This window comes from Oncorhynchus nerka, linkage group LG7 (assembly GCF_034236695.1).
Source record: "Oncorhynchus nerka isolate Pitt River linkage group LG7, Oner_Uvic_2.0, whole genome shotgun sequence".
In the NCBI taxonomy this organism is placed as follows: domain Eukaryota; kingdom Metazoa; phylum Chordata; class Actinopteri; order Salmoniformes; family Salmonidae; genus Oncorhynchus; species Oncorhynchus nerka.
Window position 1 is genome coordinate 53,491,986 of NC_088402.1, and position 20,677 is coordinate 53,512,662.

A 20,677-nucleotide genomic window follows, 5' to 3' on the forward strand; every position below is an offset into this window, starting at 1 on the left:
AAGAAGTCAGTGGAACTCACATGACTCGAAGACAGTTTATGAAACGTTGCTGAAAAGATGGAAACCACTGTACAATTTTGTGGGGGCGATATTCGCGCCCCCTTGTGGGTAGCTTGCTCCTCCGTGACGTCAATTCAGCACTGGGAAGGAGACAGCTCCCTCCCCCAACACAGCGCGCGACTCACGTTCCATGGTTCCCAGGTTATTGATAACACAATTTGCCCGCTGGGATTCGTTCTGATAACGTGAACTCGTGGAAAGGGACTTTCACGCAATAAAACGACTGTAAGTCCGGAGAGGAAAAACGACAATTGTTCTTAATTATCGCATGTAGCAAGCTGAACCCATCCCGTACTTGACAACGCGACATCAACCAGGCAGAAAGGTATGGGAATGTCATGCTATCAAGTATTATAGATCAAATAGGAAATCAGGTATAATGAGATGTTCATGTAGGTTTGTCTTTGCCTCATGCAATGTACTCTGTTCGTACTCTGTTCACATTGTAGCGTAACAGCACGTCAATCTAGGAGAAAATGCATAATCGCTGATTAATGCGAGAGATCATATTTATGCAGCAGCGTGATAATCTATTACGAAATATGTTTGTGTTGGTGCCAACATTAAGTAAATCTACAGACGATGCGGCAGTTAGACTTGGCATGGATGGACTCGTACGGTTCGGGCTTTAATTCATGCACGTCGACTGTGATGCTAGTGAGTGTCATCATCACATCCTTGGTTATTTAAAGATAGATCTCCCTGCATTTGTGAGCGAAAGTGCTCCTTCCCACTGTGGCCCAGTGTTTTTCCCATTTAACGCTCTCTATTCGCTCGAGCGTCGCGATTCTCATGCGGTGGTGCAGTACAGAGTAAGGGGCTGCCGTATAATGTAAATTGGGTACATGTGGCAGTTCTCTCTCTCTCTTACTTACACACACACGCACACGCGCACGCACGCACACGCACACACACACACACACCTCAATGGGTTAGTTATGCAATTTCGTCATATTCTACAGAGATACAATGCCATCACTTGTACAGTATTGTAAATGAAATGGTTGCAGCATAACACTATCAAGCCAAGCATGTAACAGGACCATTCGATACATACAGTACCAGAAGAAGCATAGCAGCTTACTCATCCTTATTGATTCCAACAGAGTACTATCCATATCCATAATGTAACAAATATATAGGCTTTCCTGTCCTATGGTGACACTCCTAAGGGATTCACCCTGGGGATAAAGGTCAGGTTTATTCTGTAGTCAGTGCTATCTTCCTGGTTCATTCATAAAACTATTTCCCATTCCAGATGATTTGGCCCTGTTTGACTGCCTCGATCCCGTTCATAGATTCATAGATATTAAAATGTGGTTTACTGAATAACTGAGTCTATATTGAGGAGAAATTGCATCGAAACGGTTGACTTGTTCTCACAGGAGTGTTTTTTTTAAAGAAAGGTAGAGCAAGATTTTTTTTATTCCCTGTAGTCATTTTTTTTCTCACTCTCTCCCTCTCTTTTCCCACAAAGTAAGGCCCATCTGTCTGATGTTTAGTCTGTTTACAGACAGTCTTTCTGCTGAGTGAACAACACCTTTGTAGTTGACTTGATTACAATCATTTCTACTCTACTTAAACTTAAAGAAGATACCAAATTGTACTTAAAGGGTTCCAAACGCTTGTCACTGTAGTGGTACCTGTAAGCGAAATCCATTGTTAGTTATAGGTATATATCCTTGCAGTTTGTACAAATTTCCCTTTTTAGAGTACCATCACAGTGACAAAAAATATACCTCTTCTCTATACCAAGCTCCTCATGTGTTCACACCTCTCCGCCATCCCGCTTCTGACACCAGTGTAGTGAATTCGTGGGGGTAGCCTGGGACTCGAACCTGGGTCGAGCAACTGTCAAGTCAACATGTTAATCAGTATGCTAAGAGGTCCATATACCTCTTGACTAGTTTGATCAGTGTTGGGTTAACGTCTCTGAAATATTAATTACAGCTCTTTATTGTCACATGCTTTTATGTAAGCCTTTATAAAGACGTCAGAACTAGCAGCAGACATGCTCAAACTTTAATTAACATAACCATAGACTGCTTAAACTGGTACACCACTTTCAATCACAGGTGGCCAAAAATAACTAACTGAATGCCACCCCGACTCAGCCATGCCTCTTGTGATTGTACCTTTTATATTCCAAATATCGAGTACAACATTTTTACATTATACTAGATTATCCCCAAATGTACAGAACAAAGGTACAGAACAGTACCATGTGAGATTATACAGTGCATTCATAAATTATTCAGACCACTTCCATTTTTCCCACATTTTGTTACGGTACAGCCTTATTGAAAAAATAAAAATCTCATCGATCTACACACAATACCCCATAATGACAAAGCAAAAACAGGTTTTTAGACATTTTTTGCAAATGTATTAAAAATAAAAAATAAAAAATGCTTTATTTACATAGGTATTCAGACCCTTTGATATGAGACTCAAAATTGAGTTTGGTGCATCCTGTTTCGATTGACCACCCTTGAGATGTTTCTACGACTTGGCTGGAGTACCAAAACATTTCTGCAGCATTGAAGGTCCCCAAGAAGAATAGCGTCAATAATTCTTAAATTAAAAAAGTTTGGAAGCACCAATACTCTTCCTAGAGCTAGCCGCCTGGCCAAACTGATCAATCGGGGGAGAAGAGCCTTGGTCAGGGAGGTGACCATGAACCCAATGGTCACTCTCAGAGTTCACCTGTGGAGACGGGAGAACTTCCAGAAGGACAACTCCTTCTGCACTCCACCAATCTGCACTCCACCAATCAGGCCTTTGTGGTAGAGTTGCCAGACGGAAGACACTCCTCAGTAAAAGGTACATGACAGTCCGCTTGGAGTTTGCAATGACCTTCCAATGACCTTCCAATGACCCTAAGCACACAGCCAACACAACGCAGGAGTTCCTTTAGGACAAGTCTGAATGTCCTTGAGTGGCCCAGGCAGAGCCCGGGCTTGAACCCAATCTAACATCTGATGAGAGACCTGAAAATAGCTGTTCAGTGACGCTCCCCATCCAACCTGACAGCTTGAAATGATCTGCAGAATAGAATGGGAGAAACTCCCCAATACAGGTTTGCCAAGCTCGCAAAACTGTGGTATGCCTCTGACCCTAACCGTACCCTATTTTCTGAGAGTATATGTATCATACTGACAAGGCCAAACATTCAGAAAACACTATTTTGAATGAGAAACTGAGATACAGGTATATTTCAGCACTGGACAGCTCCAAACAGCCAAAAGAGCAGGTATTAATGGATTATGCTGATTTATAGTGATTCATTTTTGTTTCTCCCCATCCAGGCCTCCCCTTCTCCCTCTGTACTCCCATCCATCCTTGGCTATTGTGTTGTGGGACCCCCTGATGAGTGGGACCTGCCTCCATGAGCCCCGCGCCCCCTCCCCCTCTCTCTCAGGCTTCAGCACCCCCATCTCAGAGCCCCCCTTCCGCAGGTTGGATGCAGACACCCCTGCCTGCACCCCAGAGACCGACCTGACCCCCACCCAGTGTGTCCTCCGCAACGTGTTGTCCATCGACACCGGTGGGGCACCAGGGGTGCTAGGCGGGGTTGAGGGGTGCCCCCACACCTGCGGCAGCAGCCCCACCCCTAGTGACGGGCCCCCGGCCCACTTTGACAACAGTGTGCTGAAGTTACACGAGCATGAGGCCTGTCAGTGTGGGGGCGGGGCAGAGGCGGGGCTTAGCTCGGAGGCTGGGGCCGTCCGTAGCCAATCAGACAACATCCGGATGCAGCAAGGAGGTGGAGGGTTTCTGGAGGGGCTGTTTGGCTGCCTGAAACCCGTCTGGACCATGATCGGGAAAGCATACTCCCCCGAACACAAGCATAACCAGGAAGGTGTGTGGAGTGAGTATAACAGCCAGTTCTTTGTCACTTCAGCACAAGGTCTTCTGTGTTTAATTACGACTTTTGTATACTTTTAGGATACTGAATACCTTAACCAATACAGAAATACATGGCGATGTCATGTAGGATACTGAATCTATTGTGACTTGAAATGTTAGTCATTCACTGTGAAAGATGTTGAGGTAAATCCGTAACCATGGTGATGCATTATATATCCAATAAAAAGGTTCAACTTCGAGATGCTGCTCTTCCTTGCCACTTTTCATTTTGGAGGGTATTCACTAAAATGGCTTACATTTCTCTCTCTTTTTATATCTCTCACTATGCCTTCCTGCCACCATCCCCTACTCTCCGCCATAATGCGGCTAATGTTACCTTTGCACTAGCCTCATTCACAGTCTTATCTATGGTAGCGGATTCACAGCTGGTTAACGAGACAACAAGAACAGCTGCCTCTACAGCAGCAGGTCCCTTGAGACCACAAAACTTCAGTGGACCTCATGCAGAATTAATCTGCTTGTCTCTCTTATTCCGCCTACTGGCGTCTGTCTTCTCACAGTGACCAAACTCTCGGTTATTCATCTATCTACTGTACTCTTATAACAGATTATGGGAGATGAGAGATTAGCTCTGGGGAGACGTGCAGCTGTTTGCCTCTACATGTCTCTCCAACTGCAATCTTACTGTACACTGCTCATATTGATCCAATCGTGAGCTATGATGCTATAACGGGGAAAACACCTACTAATGTGTCAATATTCAGTAATTTTATCCATAGGAAAGTTATATATACAGTGGGGAGAACAAGTATTTGATTTTGCAGGTTTTCCTACTTACAAAGCATGTAGAGGTCTGTAATTTTTATCATAGGTACACTTCAACTGTGAGACGGAACCTAAAACAAAAATCCAGAAAATCACATTGTATAATTTTTAATTAATTAATTAGCATTTTATTGCATGACATAAGTATTTGATACATCAGAAAAGCAGAACTTAATATTTGGTACAGAAACCTTTGTTTGCAATTACAGGGATCATATGTTTCCTGTAGTTCTTGACCAGGTTTGCACACACTGCAGCAGGGATTTTGGCCCACTCCTCCATACAGACCTTCTCGAGATCCTTCAGGTTTCGGGGCTGTCGCTGGGCAATACGGACTTTCAGCTCCCTCCAAAGATGTTCTATTGGGTTCAGGTCTGGAGACTGGCTAAGCCACTCCAGGACCTTGAGATGCTTCTTACGGAGCCACTCCTTAGTTGCCCTGGCTGTGTGTTTCGGGTCGTTGTCATGCTGGAAGACCCAGCCACGACCCATCTTCAATGCTCTTACTGAGGGAAGGAGGTTGTTGGCCAAGATCTTGCGATACATGGCCCCATCCATCCTCCCCTCAATATGGTGCAGTCATCCTGTCCCCTTTGCAGAAAAGCATCCCCAAAGAATGGTGTTTCCACCTCCATGCTTCACGGTTGGGATGGTGTTCTTGGGGTTGTACTCATCCTTCTTCTTCCTCCAAACACGGCAAGTGGAGTTTAGACCAAAAGCTCTATTTTTGTCTCACCAGACCACATGACCTTCTCCCATTCCTCCTCTGGTTCATCCAGATGGTCATTGGCAAACTTCAGACAGGCCTGGACATGCGCTGGCTTGAGCAGGGGGACCTTGCGTGCGCTGCAGAATTTTAATCCATGACGGCGTAGTGTGTTACTAATGATTTTCTTTGAGACTGTGGTCCTAGCTCTCTTCAGGTCATTGACCAGGTCCTGCCGTGTAGTCCTGGGCTGATCCCTCACCTTTCTAATGATCATTGATGCCCCACGAGGTGAGATCTTGTATGGAGCCCCAGACCGAGGGTGATTGACCATCATCTTGAACTCCTTCCATTTTCTAATAATTGCGCCAACAGTTGTTGCCTTCTCACCAAGCTGCTTGCCTATTGTCTTGTAGGCCATCCCAGCCTTGTGCAGGTCTACAATTTTATCCCTGAGGTCCTTACACAGCTCTCTGGTCTTGGCCATTGTGGAGAGGTTGGAGTCTGTTTGATTGAGTGTGTGGAAAGGTGTCTTTTATACAGGTAACGAGTTCAAACAGGTGCAGTTAATACAGGTAATGAGTGGAAAAAAGGAGGGCTTCTTAAAGAAAAACTAACAGGTCTGTGAGAGCTGGAATTCTTACTGGTTGGTAGATGATCAAATACTTATGTCATGCAATAAAATGCAAATTAATTATTTAAAAATCATACAATGTGATTTTCTGGATTTTTGTTTTAGATTCCGTCTCTCACAGTTGAAGTGTACCTATGATAAAAATTACAGACCTCTACATGCTTTGTAAGTAGGAAAACCTGCAAAATCTGCAGTGTATCAAATACTTGTTCTCCCCACTGTATGTACTCTCGATGTCTTTCCCTTGTGGACCATTAAAATGCAACAGATGATGTCGTTTATATGATACATCTCAGCTGGTTTGCTTAGAGCCGTCTGCCACCCACTGCCTGTCACTTACTGCTTCCTTGTGTTGATGCATTCTTAGAATCCTGGGAGGTTCCATTTGAAGAGATCTCGGACCTGCAATGGGTTGGCAGCGGGGCCCAGGGGGCGGTCTTCTTGGGGAAGTTCCATGGAGAGGATGTGGCCGTCAAGAAAGTCCGGGACATCAAGGAGACGGAGATCAAGCACCTACGCAAACTCAAGCACCCCAACATCATCACCTTCAAGTGAGAAAAACTCCCTGACCCTGACCCCAAGAGAACAGAGATGTAGAGATGTATATGACTATAGTAGTAGAACGTATAAACATATACTCAACTGTTGGTCCGAGCTATTGTAGCCTAGACCAGGCAAACCATCATGACATCATCAGACATTGACTCTATTATTCTCCTCTTTATCATTGTCCCTCCCTCCCTCCCTCCATTCCTTCTTCCCTACCTCTCTGTCCCCCAGGGGTATCTGCACCCAGGCTCCCTGCTACTGTATCCTGATGGAGTACTGTGCCCAGGGCCAGCTGTACGAGGTGCTGAGAGCAGGCAGGAAGATCACCCCCTCCCTGCTCATTGACTGGGCCATGGGCATCGCCGGGGGCATGAACTACCTGCACCTCCACAAGATCATCCACAGAGACCTCAAGTCCCCCAAGTGAGTCCACGTGCTCGATATTATCAAAACCGTCCGCCTATATCAGGTGTGGGCAATCATTTTGGCTCGAGGGCCCCATCGCGATTTCCAAATTCAACCGAGGGCCGCACATATTTTTTTTTACGGACGATTTGTTAGTCAAAACCAAGTCCGTTCAAGAGTGTCCCGGAGTGTTTTTTTAACACCCCAAAAAATTATAATTCCACCCCTGGGCTGGATTGAATGGGCTCGCGGACCAAGTCCGGTCGGCGGGCTGTATGTCGTCCACCCCTGGCTTATAGAGACTAGAAGTCTCCAAAGTCAATCAGTGAGCTCTTTCTAATAAAATGTTTTGCTATTTCTGGCTTAAGAACATCTACAATAATAGTGGTTTTCTTTCTACCCTTGGAAGTATGCTGATTACCCATGATGACCTAGTGAAGATCTCTGACTTCGGCACCTCCAAGGAGCTCATTGATAAGAGCATGAAGATGTCCTTCGCTGGTACGGTGGCCTGGATGGCCCCCGAGGTCATTCGGAATGAACCCGTATCGGAGAAGGTGGACATCTGGTAAGTGAAAGATTCTTGGCCATAGAAAAGATGACCAATGCAATCCCATCTCAGTGATCACTAACATAAGGAGTGTTGTGAACTGCAGGTCGTTCGGGGTGGTGCTGTGGGAGATGCTGACCGGGGAGGTCCCCTATAAGGATGTGGACTCCTCTGCCATCATCTGGGGGGTGGGCAACAACAGCCTGAACCTCCCTATCCCCGAGAGCTGCCCAGACGGCTTCAAAATCCTCCTGAGGCAGTGCTGGTGAGTGGAGATGGAAGGAGGGAAAGAGAGGGATGGTGGAAAAGAGGAGAGAGAGGTGAGAGGCGGCAGTGGAAATAGATAGCGGGAAATTCTGTCCTTTTAAACCTTTAAGACTTGTCCCACGTAGAACCATATTGATTATACAGTATATATACCAAAGTTGTCTCTGACTGAAAATATCTGCTTGGCTTTGCAGGAACTGTAAACCCAGAAATAGACCCTCTTTCCGTCAGATCCTTCTCCATCTGGATATAGCCTCAGCTGATGTACTCTCCACCCCACAGGAGACATACTTCAAGTCTCAGGTAGCCTACTCTACACTATATCTCACACAACCTGATGAACTCATACACAAGCAAACACATTCCCAAGTGACAGATATGAGTGCACAAATATGTGCATACACGTGTACACTCACACACATACCCAGTGTCTAAGTGTGTGTGTGTGTGTGTGTGTTGCGCAGGCTGAGTGGCGGGAGGAGGTGAAGCAGCACTTTGAGAAGATTAAGTCTGAGGGGACCTGTCTGCACCGACTGGACGAGGAACTGATCAACCGGCGCAGAGAGGAGCTCAGGTCTGTACCACGACACTCTGACAGGCAGAGTTACTCTTCCCTTTTAGATGCTGGAAGTGATGCTATGCCAGGATAGTGTCAGAGAAAAACCACCACCCACTGGGCCCAGACTCAATTCATTGAAATGACATGGACACAGCATTGATTCAACCAGTGTGTGCCCAGTGGGCAGTGCCTTGTTATGAGCTGTGAAACTAAAGTACAGTAATCGCATGGTCATGTCGACAGGCAGTTTCACTAACATCAAATGTCTACCGTTCCTTTTTATCCAATGCCCTTCCCTTATCTATCTTTGAAGATAGAAAAAAGAAAGAGATAGAAAATAATAGTCTCAGGGCACACTTCTTGCATCCTTTCATGCGGAGCATGATGTCATTTGTGCGCTCTTTTCTATTCAGGCACGCTCTGGACATCCGGGAGCACTATGAGAGGAAGCTGGAGAGGACCAACAACCTCTACATGGAGCTCAACGCTGTCATGCTGCAGCTGGAGCTCAAAGAGAAAGAGCTGCAGAAGTAGGTGGCTCCCTCAATTAAAGCACTTCGATGCTTATTTAGTTGTTTAGCTAATTCTCGGATCATTTGCATAAGGAAAAGTCAAATTTATCACATGAATCATGTCAGCTATTCTGGCATATAGACCTTCTGAACATGCAGTGTTTCAAAATGAGTTGATAAATAGTCTCTGCTATTTCGGGTTATAGAGGATACAAGTCATAGAAATAGAATATGTAGAACAGACTAGTTTCTCGATTTCTTATGCAATCAACATGAATGGTATTGATGTGTTCCTAGGAGAGAGCAGTCTTTAGATAAGAAGTATCCAGGACTGTTCAAGCACCACAGCTCCAGACAGACTAGCTCCTCCAACTCCATGGACAAACTCATCAAGAAGAGAAATGTCCCACAGAAACTGCCCTCTGGAAAGAGGTGAGAGTTCATTCCGAGAGCCAAAAGCATAGGAGACAAGCGTAGTTCTTATCTGAACCCTATAAGGAGGTGGATCATGCAAAACTAAATACTCGATTGAAACCATTATAAATAGCTGAAGATTTATTATCCAATTATTTCACATCTGACCATAATTTCCTATTCTATTCTGTTCTCATAGGCCAGACATCCTCAAGTCAGAGGTGATCATTCCCAAGATGGATTCCTCCGTGATGCAGGTCACTATCCCCTCCTGCTCCAACAGGGGCTCCACGTCTCCTAGCCGCTCGCGTAGGGTCAAGACCCGCCACCGCAAGCCTGGCAAGGGCAGCAGCGGGGACCTTGCCGGCCTGAAGGCCACTCAACACTCTCCCGATGGGGAAAACCCTGCCCAGGCCAACAGCTCCAGCACGGGCCCCTCCAAGCAGCTCCAGGAACCCAGCGTGGCCCTGCGGGCCCTGGGCCACGAGCAGCAGCAGAGGCAACTGTCCTCCTCCAGCCCGGACCTCATCTGCACCACACTGGCGGCTGACGGTCAAGGGAAAGGAGAACCTACCGTTGGGGGGCTTGAGAGGGGCGGCAGCCTGAGCGCCTCCGCGGGCCTAGGGGGGTCCGAGGGGGGCGCAGGGGGTCTGGATGACCTCACAGAGACCACCCCACGCAGCGACACGCCCAGCGAGGACGCAGCCTCGTTCCCCTTCTCTAGCAGCCCAGACTCGCCATGTGGAAGGGGGGCAGCCGCCGGGAGGGGGTCTGTGCTGGGCGGCCCACGCCTGCCCAACGATGGGGACGATAAGGAAGAGGGAGTGAGTGGTATGAGGTTACCAAATCTAGGAGACAGCATGGGGCATCAGGCCATCTCACTCCCATCAGCTAAGAAGGTCCTGTACAGGGCGGCCATCCTGAACTGGAAGAACATCTGGAAAAGGTCCACCAGGACATGCAAATCAGGTAACCAGAATTCAGTCCCAATGGAAGCTAGTTATGTTCAGTGTGTACACTCTCTTTTCATCTCTGTAAATCTGTTAGCTAACCCATTCTGTTTTCCCTGCTGTGTCCACAGAGGCGTGGCGTGTCTTCAGAGGAGGAGGAGGGGGAGGTTGACAGCGAGGTGGAGTTGCCACGGAGACGGTAAGCAGTGTTGGGGAAGCTACTCGGAAAATATAGTTTACCAAGCTACAGATTACTTCACACTGGAAGAAGTTAAGATGCACTAAATCTACCCTTAAGAAAAATATAGTTGAAAAAGTAGTTGACTATATCCAATCTAATTTGTGATACATTTTCATATCTAAATCTGAAACGTCATAGACTACAAATTGCAAGAACAGACCACTCTGGAGTCAGACATTAACAGAATGTGTCATTTAGCCCATTAAACACGAAAACTGTGTTTCAAGTGAGAATTAGGCATGTCTGATGCTGAAAAAGAAAGACAATTCTATTCAATATGACTATTCGATATGACTATTAAATATGACTGTTCAGTATGACTGTTCAAAATGACTGTTCAATATATCTATTCAATATGACTGTTCAGTATGACTGCTCAGTATGACTGTTCAATATGACTGTTCAGTATGACTGTTCAATATGACTATTCAATATGACTGTTCAGTTTGACTGTTCAATATGACTGTTCAATATGACTGTTCAGTATGACTGTCAAATATGACTATTCGATATGACTATTAAATATGACTGTTCAGTATGACTGTTCAATATTACTATTCAATATGACTATTAAATATGACTATTCAATATGACTGTTCAATATGACTATTCAATATGAATGTTCAGTATGACTGTTCAATATTACTACTCAATATGACTGTTAAATATGACTATAAAATATGAATATTCAGTATGACTGTTCAATATGACTATTCAATATGACTGTTCAATATGCCTATTCAATATGAATGTTCAGTATGACTATTCAGTATGACCATTCAGTATGACTGTTCAATATGACTATTCAGTGTGACTGTTCAATATGACTATTCAATATGACTGTTCAGTATGACTGTTCAATATGACTATTGAATATTACTATTCAATGACTGTTCAATATGACTATTCAATATGACTGTTCAATATGAGTATTCAATATGACTGTTCAATATATCTATTCAATATGACTGCTCAGTATGACTGTTCAATATGACTGTTCAATATGACTGTTCAGTATGACTGTTCAGTATGACTGTTCAATATGACTGTTCAGTATGACTGTCAAATATGACTATTCGATATGACTATTAAATATGACTGTTCAGTATGACTGTTCAATATTACTATTCAATATGACTATTAAATATGACTATTCAATATGACTGTTCAATATGACTATTCAATATGAATGTTCAGTATGACTGTTCAATATTACTATTCAATATGACTGTTAAATATGACTATAAAATATGAATATTCAGTATGACTGTTCAATATGACTATTTAATATGACTGTTCAGTATGACTGTTCAATATGACTATTGAATATGACTATTTAATGACTGTTCAATATGACTATTCAATATGACTATTCAATATGACTGTTCAGTATGACTGTTCAATATGACTGTTCAATATATCTATTCAATATGACTGTTCAGTATGACTGTTCAGTATGACTGTTCAATATGACTGTTCAGTATGACTGTTCAATATGACTATTCAATATGACTGTTCAGTATCACTGTTCAATATGACTATTGAATTTTACTATTCAATGACTGTTCAATATGACTATTCAATATGACTGTTCAATATGAGTATTCAATATGACTGTTCAATATTTCTATTCAATATGACTGCTCAGTATGACTGTTCAATATGACTGTTCAGTATGACTGTTCAGTTTGACTGTTCAATATGACTGTTCAATATGACTATTCAGTATGACTGTCAAATATGACTATTCGATATGACTATTAAATATGACTATTCAGTATGACCATTCAGTATGACTGTTCAATATGACTATTCAGTGTGACTGTTCAATATGACTATTCAATATGACTGTTCAGTATGACCGTTCAGTATGACTGTTCAATATGACTGTTCAGTATGACTGTTCAATATGACTATTCAATATGACTGTTCAGTATGACTGTTCAATATGACTATTGAATATTACTATTCAATGACTGTTCAATATGACTATTCAATATGACTGTTCAATATGAGTATTCAATATGACTGTTCAATATATCTATTCAATATGACTGCTCAGTATGACTGTTCAATATGACTGTTCAATATGACTGTTCAGTATGACTGTTCAGTATGACTGTTCAATATGACTGTTCAGTATGACTGTCAAATATGACTATTCGATATGACTATTAAATATGACTGTTCAGTATGACTGTTCAATATTACTATTCAATATGACTATTAAATATGACTATTCAATATGACTGTTCAATATGACTATTCAATATGAATGTTCAGTATGACTGTTCAATATTACTATTCAATATGACTGTTAAATATGACTATAAAATATGAATATTCAGTATGACTGTTCAATATGACTATTTAATATGACTGTTCAGTATGACTGTTCAATATGACTATTGAATATGACTATTTAATGACTGTTCAATATGACTATTCAATATGACTATTCAATATGACTGTTCAGTATGACTGTTCAATATGACTGTTCAATATATCTATTCAATATGACTGTTCAGTATGACTGTTCAGTATGACTGTTCAATATGACTGTTCAGTATGACTGTTCAATATGACTATTCAATATGACTGTTCAGTATCACTGTTCAATATGACTGTTCAGTATCACTGTTCAATATGACTATTGAATTTTACTATTCAATGACTGTTCAATATGACTATTCAATATGACTGTTCAATATGAGTATTCAATATGACTGTTCAATATTTCTATTCAATATGACTGCTCAGTATGACTGTTCAATATGACTGTTCAGTATGACTGTTCAGTTTGACTGTTCAATATGACTGTTCAATATGACTATTCAGTATGACTGTCAAATATGACTATTCGATATGACTATTAAATATGACTATTCAGTATGACCATTCAGTATGACTGTTCAATATGACTATTCAGTGTGACTGTTCAATATGACTATTCAATATGACTGTTCAGTATGACCGTTCAGTATGACTGTTCAATATGACTGTTCAGTATGACTGTTCAATATGACTATTCAATATGACTGTTCAGTATGACTGTTCAATATGACTATTGAATATTACTATTCAATGACTGTTCAATATGACTATTCAATATGACTGTTCAATATGAGTATTCAATATGACTGTTAAATATGACTATAAAATATGAATATTCAGTATGACTGTTCAATATGACTATTTAATATGACTGTTCAGTATGACTGTTCAATATGACTATTGAATATGACTGTTCAGTATGACTGTTCAATATTACTATTCAATATGACTATTAAATATGACTATTCAATATGACTGTTCAATATGACTATTCAATATGAATGTTCAGTATGACTGTTCAATATGACTGTTCAATATGACTGTTCAGTATGACTGTTCAGTATGACTGTTCAATATGACTGTTCAGTATGACTGTCAAATATGACTATTCGATATGACTATTAAATATGACTGTTCAGTATGACTGTTCAATATTACTATTCAATATGACTATTAAATATGACTATTCAATATGACTGTTCAATATGACTATTCAATATGAATGTTCAGTATGACTGTTCAATATTACTATTCAATATGACTGTTAAATATGACTATAAAATATGAATATTCAGTATGACTGTTCAATATGACTATTTAATATGACTGTTCAGTATGACTGTTCAATATGACTATTGAATATGACTGTTCAGTATGACTGTTCAATATGACTGTTCAGTATGACTGTTCAATATGACTATTCAATATGACTGTTCAGTATCACTGTTCAATATGACTATTGAATTTTACTATTCAATGACTGTTCAATATGACTATTCAATATGACTGTTCAATATGAGTATTCAATATGACTGTTCAATATTTCTATTCAATATGACTGCTCAGTATGACTGTTCAATATGACTGTTCAGTATGACTGTTCAGTTTGACTGTTCAATATGACTGTTCAATATGACTATTCAGTATGACTGTCAAATATGACTATTCGATATGACTATTAAATATGACTGTTCAATATGACTGTTCAATATGACTATTCAATATGAATGTTCAGTATGACTGTTCAATATTACTATTCAATATGACTGTTAAATATGACTATAAAATATGAATATTCAGTATGACTGTTCAATATGACTATTTAATATGACTGTTCAGTATGACTGTTCAATATGACTATTGAATATGACTGTTCAGTATGACTGTTCAATATTACTATTCAATATGACTATTACATATGACTATTCAATATGACTGTTCAATATGACTATTCAATATGAATGTTCAGTATGACTGTTCAATATTACTATTCAATATGACTGTTAAATATGACTATAAAATATGAATATTCAGTATGACTGTTCAATATGACTATTTAATATGACTGTTCAGTATGACTGTTCAATATGACTATTGAATATGACTATTTAATGACTGTTCAATATGACTATTCAATATGACTATTCAATATGACTGTTCAGTATGACTGTTCAATATGACTGTTCAATATATCTATTCAATATGACTGTTCAGTATGACTGTTCAGTATGACTGTTCAATATGACTGTTCAGTATGACTGTTCAATATGACTATTCAATATGACTGTTCAGTATCACTGTTCAATATGACTATTGAATTTTACTATTCAATGACTGTTCAATATGACTATTCAATATGACTGTTCAATATGAGTATTCAATATGACTGTTCAATATTTCTATTCAATATGACTGCTCAGTATGACTGTTCAATATGACTGTTCAGTATGACTGTTCAGTTTGACTGTTCAATATGACTGTTCAATATGACTATTCAGTATGACTGTCAAATATGACTATTCGATATGACTATTAAATATGACTATTCAGTATGACCATTCAGTATGACTGTTCAATATGACTATTCAGTGTGACTGTTCAATATGACTATTCAATATGACTGTTCAGTATGACCGTTCAGTATGACTGTTCAATATGACTGTTCAGTATGACTGTTCAATATGACTATTCAATATGACTGTTCAGTATGACTGTTCAATATGACTATTGAATATTACTATTCAATGACTGTTCAATATGACTATTCAATATGACTGTTCAATATGAGTATTCAATATGACTGTTCAATATATCTATTCAATATGACTGCTCAGTATGACTGTTCAATATGACTGTTCAATATGACTGTTCAGTATGACTGTTCAGTATGACTGTTCAATATGACTGTTCAGTATGACTGTCAAATATGACTATTCGATATGACTATTAAATATGACTGTTCAGTATGACTGTTCAATATTACTATTCAATATGACTATTAAATATGACTATTCAATATGACTGTTCAATATGACTATTCAATATGAATGTTCAGTATGACTGTTCAATATTACTATTCAATATGACTGTTAAATATGACTATAAAATATGAATATTCAGTATGACTGTTCAATATGACTATTTAATATGACTGTTCAGTATGACTGTTCAATATGACTATTGAATATGACTGTTCAGTATGACTGTTCAGTATGACTGTTCAATATGACTGTTCAGTATGACTGTTCAATATGACTATTCAATATGACTGTTCAGTATCACTGTTCAATATGACTATTGAATTTTACTATTCAATGACTGTTCAATATGACTATTCAATATGACTGTTCAATATGAGTATTCAATATGACTGTTCAATATTTCTATTCAATATGACTGCTCAGTATGACTGTTCAATATGACTGTTCAGTATGACTGTTCAGTTTGACTGTTCAATATGACTGTTCAATATGACTATTCAGTATGACTGTCAAATATGACTATTCGATATGACTATTAAATATGACTGTTCAGTATGACTGTTCAATATTACTATTCAATATGACTTAAATATGACTATTCAATATGACTGTTCAATATGACTATTCAATATGAATGTTCAGTATGACTGTTCAATATTACTATTCAATATGACTGTTAAATATGACAATAAAATATGAATATTCAGTATGACTATTCGATATGACTATTAAATATGACTGTTCAATATGACTATTGAATATGACTATTTAATGACTATTCAATATGACTGTTCAGTATGACTGTTCAATATGACTATTCAATATGACTGTTCAATATATCTATTCAATATGACTGTTCAGTATGACTGTTCAAAATGACTGTTCAGTATGACTGTTCAGTATGGCTGTTCAATATGACTGTTCAATATGACTGTTCAATATGACTATTCAATATGACTGTCAAATATGACTATTCGATATGACTATTAAATATGACTGTTCAGTTTGACTGTTCAGTTTGACTGTTCAATATGACTGTTCAATATGACTGTTCAGTATGACTATTCAATATGACTATTCAATATGAATGTTCAGTATGACTGTTCAATATTACTATTCAATATGACTATTCAATATGAATGTTCAGTATGACTGTTCAATATTACTATTCAATATGACTATTAAATATGACTATAAAATATGAATATTCAATATTAATCAAAATGAATGGATCAAAACTGAAACTAAACTGGATTCCTCTCTTCTTTCATCCCCCTCTTCTCCCTCGTTCATCCTCCTCAGACGTCCGACCAGCATCACCAAGTGCCAGTTGGTGTCTACCTTCAGCTCGGAGAACCTCTCTGTGTCGGATGGCGAAGAGGGCCACACCACCGACCACTCCCACAGCGGCACGCCGGACGTCGTCAGCACCAACACGGACGACCGTCTGGGCGACCGTAGCGATGACCTCCTGTCGCAGGGGTCAGAGATCCCAGCAGACAACACTGACCCGGTGCAGGCCTCTGGCGGGCTGTCTGAGAGGGAGGGAGCCCTGGGCCAGGTCAAAGCCCTGCTGGACGCTTCACAGAATCCTAATGAGGCAACACAATTCTCTCTCTCTGATACTGGATATACAGTGCATTCGGAAAGTATTCAGAGTATTTTCTAGAATTTTTTGCAAACGTATTACATAGAAACAACTGAAATATCACATTCACATAAGTATTCAGACGCTTTGCTCAGTACTTTGTTGAGTACTTTGTTGAAGCACCTTTGGCAGCAATAGCTTGACACACCTGTATTTGGGGAGTTTCTCCCATTCTTCTCTGCAGATCCTATCAAGATCTGTCCGGTTGGATGGGTGAGCGTCGCTGCACAGCTATTTTCAGGTCTCCAGAGAAGTCCGGGCTCAGGCTGGGCCACTCAAGGATGATTTTGAAACTTGTCCCAAAGCCACTCCTGCGTTGCCTTGGCTGTGTGCTTAGGGTCGTTGTCCTGTTGGAAGGTGAACTTTCGCCCCAGTCTGAGGTCTTGAGCACTCTGGATCAGGTAGGGATGGTGCCACGTTTCCTCCAGACGTAACGCTTGGCATTTAGGCCAAAAAGTTCAATCTTGGTTTCATCAGACCAGAGAATCTTTAGTCATGTGCATTTTACTGAGGAGTGGCTTTCGTCTGGCCACTCTACCACAAAGGCCTGATTGGTGGAGTGCTACAGAGATGATTGTCCTTCTGTGAGGTTCTCCCATCTCTACAGAGGAACTCTGGAGCTCTGTCAGAGTGACCATCAGGTTCTTGGTCACCTCCCTGACCAAGGCCCTTCTCCCCCGATTGCTCAGTTTGGCTGGGCGGCCAGCTCTAGGAAGAGTCTCTGGTGGTTCCAAACTTCTTCCATTTAAGAATGATGGAGGCCACTGTGTTCTTGGGGACCTTCAATGCTGCATAATTGTTTTTGCCACTCTTCCTAGATCTGTGCCTCGACACAATCCTATCTCAGAGCTCTATGGACAATTTCTTCGACCTCATGGCTTGGTTTTTGCTCTGACATGCACTGTCAACTGTGGGACATTATATAAACAGGTGTGTGACTTTCCAAATCATGTCCAATAAAATTAATTTACCACAGGTAGACTCCAATCAAGCTGTAGAAACATTTCAAGGATGATCATTGGAAACAGGATGCACCTGAGTTCAATTTCGAGTCTCATAGCAAAGGATCTGAATACATATGTAAATAAGGTATTTTTTAAATTTAGGTTTTATATATTTGCAAGAAATATTAAAAACCGGTTTTCGGTTTGTAATTATGGGGTAATGTGTGTAGATTGATGAGGAAAAATGTTAATTTAATCCATTTTAGAATAAGGCTGTAACGTAACAAAATGTGGAAAAAGTGAAGGGGTCTGAATACTTTCCGAATGCACTGTATATCTCGTGTTATTTTTAATTACTGTGAAGAAAAATATAAACGCAACATACAACAATTTGTTCCAGTTTATATGAGGAAATCTGTCAATTTAAATAAATTCATTAGGCACTAATCTATGGATTTCACATGACTGGGAATAGAGATATGCATCTGTTGGTCACATATACCTTAAAAGAAACGGGCCTCAGGATCTCATCATGGTATTTATGTGCATTCAAATTGTCATCGATAAAATGCAATTGTGTTTGTTGTCCATAGCTTATGCCACCATATCCCCACTGCCACCATGGAGCACTCTGTTCACAATGTTGACATCAGCAAACTACTCGCACACATGACGCCAGACACGTGGTCTGTAGTTGGCAAAGGAGAAATGCTCACTAACAGGGATGTAAACAAATTTGTGACCATAATTAGAGAGGAATAAGCTTTTTGTGCACATGGGAAATGATCTGGGTATCTGTTATTTCAGCTCATGAAACATGGGACCAACACTTTACATGTTGCATTTATATTTTTGTTCAGTCTAGTTTATCTGTTCCCCACCACTAGTTTCTAATCTACACTACTTCCATGGACAAGAACCATTAACACCTCCCATAACTCTGAGGTTTCAGTTGTTTGTCTTCTACCTCTAGCATAATGTTTCTCTTCTCTCCCTCTACCTCAGAGTCGGGCCCTGTGCGACGACTCGGACTGCGACAGCGCTGAGCTCGACCAGTCAGGAAGTGGGGAGCCCAGTCGTCCACCCAGCGCTGGGGCCTGGGCACCTCCATCAGGGTACCCCTCTGGGCCCCAACAAGGGTCTCCTCAGGGGCACCAGACAGGGCCTCCATAGAGCCAACACACTGGACACTATAGAACGACAGCTACCTTACAGTAAACAACCATCACAGAGCCTACCTACGCCAGTATCTAAAACAGGACTTCACTGAATGTGATGAGTGGTCACATCAACTGAGCTCAGGCTATGACAAGTTAACGACCAGTGTCTCGTGCAGCAATATGGGTTTGTTAGTTAGCATATCTTCATAAAACAACACAGGCGATTTGTTATAAACTGACAGCAGTTGTTAGGACAGCTTGTGATATGACTTGTTTAGATTTCATTTTATAGAGTTTAGATCAAGTGTTAATACAGGTACCTTTAGACACTGCTCCAGTTCAGCCAAAAAAAAAACTTGCACACCGACAAAACAGACATGCGCACACACTGTCCCCTTGCCAACTGGTACTTTACCATCACAGCTCTTGGAGGAGCCTAATGTCCAATTCCCAAATTTCCCCCATGCAAATGAATAATGTAGATATTCACATATCACGTTACAAAAAATAATATATTTTACATGTAAGATAACTGATGTATAAAAAAAAATGAAGCAGTATGCAGCCCAATTAACAAATGCATGACTACACGTTTCTATTAAGTTTTGGATGTGTCCGTTTTATATTTTGTGAGAAGGTTTACACTTTTTTTACCCTGAAAGTATTCATTTCCATAAGAATTGTTGTTAATGAATTGAGGTTGGCACTTAAAAAGGTTATATCAAAGGTGAATGAACAGCTCAGTAAAATGTTTGAACCTTCGATAGGTCCCTCAGCTGGTAGTGTTAAAGTCATACTTTTATCTTAACTCTCCTACCACAGAGTTTTGAATACACAACCCTTTAAGATCACAGAGAAACTAGCCAGAACAAAGATAGAATACTGCTCTCTGGTGGTAGTAGTGGAATAGTAAGTATCCTTTGAATTGCAAGAGGTTTTTGTTTTTAATACAGCATTGCACATTGTACTGTAACATAGGAATTATATCAAAATATGAGCAAGAAAATAAATACTGTATTGGTAAATCTTCTGAGGTGTGTTATATTGTGAACATGTAAACTTCTTACA

At 40.4% G+C, this 20,677-nt stretch overlaps 1 protein-coding gene across 1 annotated transcript; it reads left to right on the forward strand.

Annotated features, from left to right (window-relative positions):
* Positions 1-171: 171 nt before the first annotated feature.
* Positions 172-20,643, forward strand: LOC115131928 (mitogen-activated protein kinase kinase kinase 12-like). Its single transcript, XM_065020605.1, has 14 exons — positions 172-385; positions 3,369-3,931; positions 6,463-6,646; positions 6,876-7,067; positions 7,459-7,617; positions 7,706-7,864; positions 8,061-8,169; positions 8,331-8,440; positions 8,839-8,955; positions 9,235-9,369; positions 9,551-10,278; positions 10,428-10,500; positions 17,160-17,457; positions 19,455-20,643. Exons 2-14 carry the CDS (start codon positions 3,430-3,432, stop codon positions 19,620-19,622), a joined length of 2,934 nt encoding a protein of 977 aa, XP_064876677.1. The 5' UTR covers positions 172-385; positions 3,369-3,429; the 3' UTR covers positions 19,623-20,643.
* The last annotated feature ends 34 nt before the right edge of the window (positions 20,644-20,677 follow it).

Coding starts and splice junctions, on each gene's coding strand:
- LOC115131928 (XM_065020605.1), top strand. CDS start 3,430: ATGAGTGGGACCTGCCTCCATGAGCCCCGCGCCCCCTCCCCCTCTCTC. Junction 3,932..6,462: donor TAACCAGGAAGGTGTGTGGA/GTGAGTATAACA, acceptor ATGCATTCTTAG/AATCCTGGGAGGTTCCATTT. Junction 8,441..8,838: donor CGGCGCAGAGAGGAGCTCAG/GTCTGTACCACG, acceptor TTTTCTATTCAG/GCACGCTCTGGACATCCGGG.